The sequence below is a fragment of the Clupea harengus genome, chromosome 14, assembly GCF_900700415.2.
Source record: "Clupea harengus chromosome 14, Ch_v2.0.2, whole genome shotgun sequence".
Lineage (NCBI taxonomy): Eukaryota > Metazoa > Chordata > Actinopteri > Clupeiformes > Clupeidae > Clupea > Clupea harengus.
In genome coordinates this window covers 32,390-34,889 of record NC_045165.1, presented here as the reverse complement: position 1 = coordinate 34,889, position 2,500 = coordinate 32,390, and the positions used below count along the sequence as shown (strand labels likewise).

The 2,500-nt window shown below is 47.8% G+C and overlaps 2 protein-coding genes across 2 annotated transcripts in view; one reads left to right on the top strand and one right to left on the bottom strand.

Annotated features, from left to right (window-relative positions):
- The window catches only part of LOC116223396 (serine/threonine-protein phosphatase 2A 56 kDa regulatory subunit epsilon isoform-like), a 35,795-nt gene extending 34,649 nt beyond the window's left edge, over window positions 1–1,146 (top strand). Inside the window, exon 5 of the mRNA XM_031579783.2 lies at window positions 1,124–1,146. Coding sequence (XP_031435643.1) covers window positions 1,124–1,146 — 23 coding nt within the window. The remainder of the gene's footprint in view (window positions 1–1,123) is intronic.
- Window positions 1,025–2,500, bottom strand: part of LOC105890347 (serine/threonine-protein phosphatase 2A 56 kDa regulatory subunit epsilon isoform-like) — a 13,970-nt gene continuing 12,494 nt past the window's right edge. The window contains exons 7-8 of the mRNA XM_031580145.1: window positions 2,338–2,500; window positions 1,025–2,116 (exon numbers count right to left, since the gene is read on the bottom strand). The exon at window positions 2,338–2,500 is cut by the window's right edge and continues 436 nt beyond it. The gene's annotated coding sequence lies outside the window, so the exon portion shown is untranslated. The remainder of the gene's footprint in view (window positions 2,117–2,337) is intronic.

Genomic DNA, 2,500 nt, shown 5'->3' with positions numbered 1-2,500 from the left:
TTGGGGTCATATTCAGCATTCTTCCCCCTCCAAACGCGGCAAGTCGAGTTGATGCCAAAGAGCTTGATTTTGGTCTGACCACATCCTGTCTCCCAATCCTCCTTAGAATCATTCAAGTGTTCATTGGCAAACTTCAGACGGCCCTGTACATGTGCTTCCTTGAGCAGGGGGACCTTGCGAGTGCTGCAGTACTTCAAACCATTACGGCGTAGTGTGTTGCCAATGGTTTTCTTGGTGACTGTGGTCCCAGCTGCCTTGAGATCATTCACAAGCTCCCCCTGTGTAGTTCTGGGGTTATTCTGCACCTTTCGGATGATCACCAATACCGCACGAGGGGATATCTTGCATGGAGCCCCAGACCTAGAGCGATTGACAGTTGTTTGGTGTTGCTTCCATTAACTAATAATCGCACCAATAGTTGTCTGCTTCTCACCAAGCTGCTTGCCGATGGTTTTGTAACCCATTCCAGCCTTGTGCAGGTCAACAATCTTATCTCTGACGTCCTTGGTCAACTCTTTGGTCTTGCCCATGGTGGTGAGGTTGAAGGTGTGAAGTATGATTCTTTGGACAGGTTTCTTTTATTCACGTCACCAGTTGAGATCAGGTGTACCTTGTTAGGCCTAATGAGGACTAATCTGTGTGCTTCTTGGGCACATAACTGGTCATTGGGAGCCAGAATTCTTCCTGTTTGCTTGGGGGTTCAAATACTTATTTTCTGCATCAAATGCAAATCAATTCATAACTGTTATAAAATGCAGTTTTCTGGATGTTTTTGTTGATATTCTATTTCTCACTGTTAAAATAGACCTACCATTACAATTATAGATCACACATTTCTTTGCAAGTGGCCAAACTTGCGAAATCGTTAGGGGGTCAAATACTTATTTTCCCCACTGTACATAATGTCTCACTCATATAACACACACACACACACACACACACACACACACACACACACACACACACGGCAGGGCAGGCTTGCAGACTAACCTCTGCAAATACAAAAAAAATTCTGCCAGCCATCTTTATCACAAAACAGGTTTAATTTAATATCTCTTTATTTTTTTTAAAATAATTAAACATTTGTATTTTTCCAACCCTTTTTTTTCTCGTCTGTTCTCAGATCAGATGTGGGCCTTTCTATAGCAGAGTCTCAACGCAGGAAACAGGAAGTATGATCTGATCAGGGTGCCCAGTCCTCCTCCGCCGCCGCCCTCTCTTCCCCTCCCTAACGCTGCAACTAAACAGAACTAATAATAGTCTAAAGGAACGTCATCCCAAATGAAAAATAAAAACCAAAGAAAGGAAGAGAAGAGAAGAGGGAAGAGGGAAAAGGCCTGCAGGGGGCGCCAGCCCAACTCCTCAGGAGAATATATGCTAAAGGTTCTACAAGATACAAGATAGCAATGTACTGCATTACAATATACAGGTACTTAACACTGGAAGGAACACACACACACACACACACACACACACACACACTCAACAGACCGTGTGTGTGTGTGTGTGTCTCTGTTTAAGAGTGTGTGTGTGTATATGTGTGTGTGTGTGTGTGAGTGATGGCCCTTCTCACCACACAAGCCTCTCTCGTTACATGCTGGAACTGCGTTCTTCCGGGTGCTGTTGCCATAGTGACTCTGCAGGGGGGAGGGGCTAGATTGAAGGGCTGTTCATGTGATTCGCTCCACAATTGAAGTCAGAAGCACTCAACCAATCAGAATCCTTACAGTGACCATGGGGTTCAGGTACATAAAACAAAGACACATGGCCTCATGGACAAACTAAAATGCTGACAGAGTGTGTGTGTGTGTGTGTGTGTGTGTGTGTGTGTGTGTGTGTGTGTGTGTGTGTGTGTGTGTGTACCTGCTTGTTCAGGTACTCTGGTTTCTGCCTCTAAAAATCCTAAAGGACCAGAAGGGGTTAACCTTAACCCAACCCCTAGTTTCATTAAAAATGTCCTGTGATTTCACCAGAGCTCCACACGGTGGCGCCCTTGAGCGCAGACAGCAGGAGAGGCCTCTTCACCGACGACAACCGGGCCCCGCAACGCCCCGCCCTCACACACACACACACACACACACACACACACACACACACACACACACACACACACACACTCACGCAGGCAGGCAGGGCCCTACACACACACACACTCACGCAGGCAGGCAGGGCCCTACACACACACACACACACACACACAGGCAGGCAGGGCCCTACACTCACACTCACACACACACACACACACACACACACACACACACACACACAGGCAGGCAGGGCCCTACACTCACACACACACACACACACACACACGCACGCATGCACGCACTCACTCACCACACACACACACACAGGCAGAGTCCAGGGGAGGGATGGGGGCGGGGCGGGGCTCCAGGCTGGCTCCTCTCTGTCTGGTTTATTGATTGGTGATTGATTGGTGATTGATTGGTGATTCCTCCCCACAAGCGGACGCAGTTCACTGGGAGTCCTACTGGTGTTC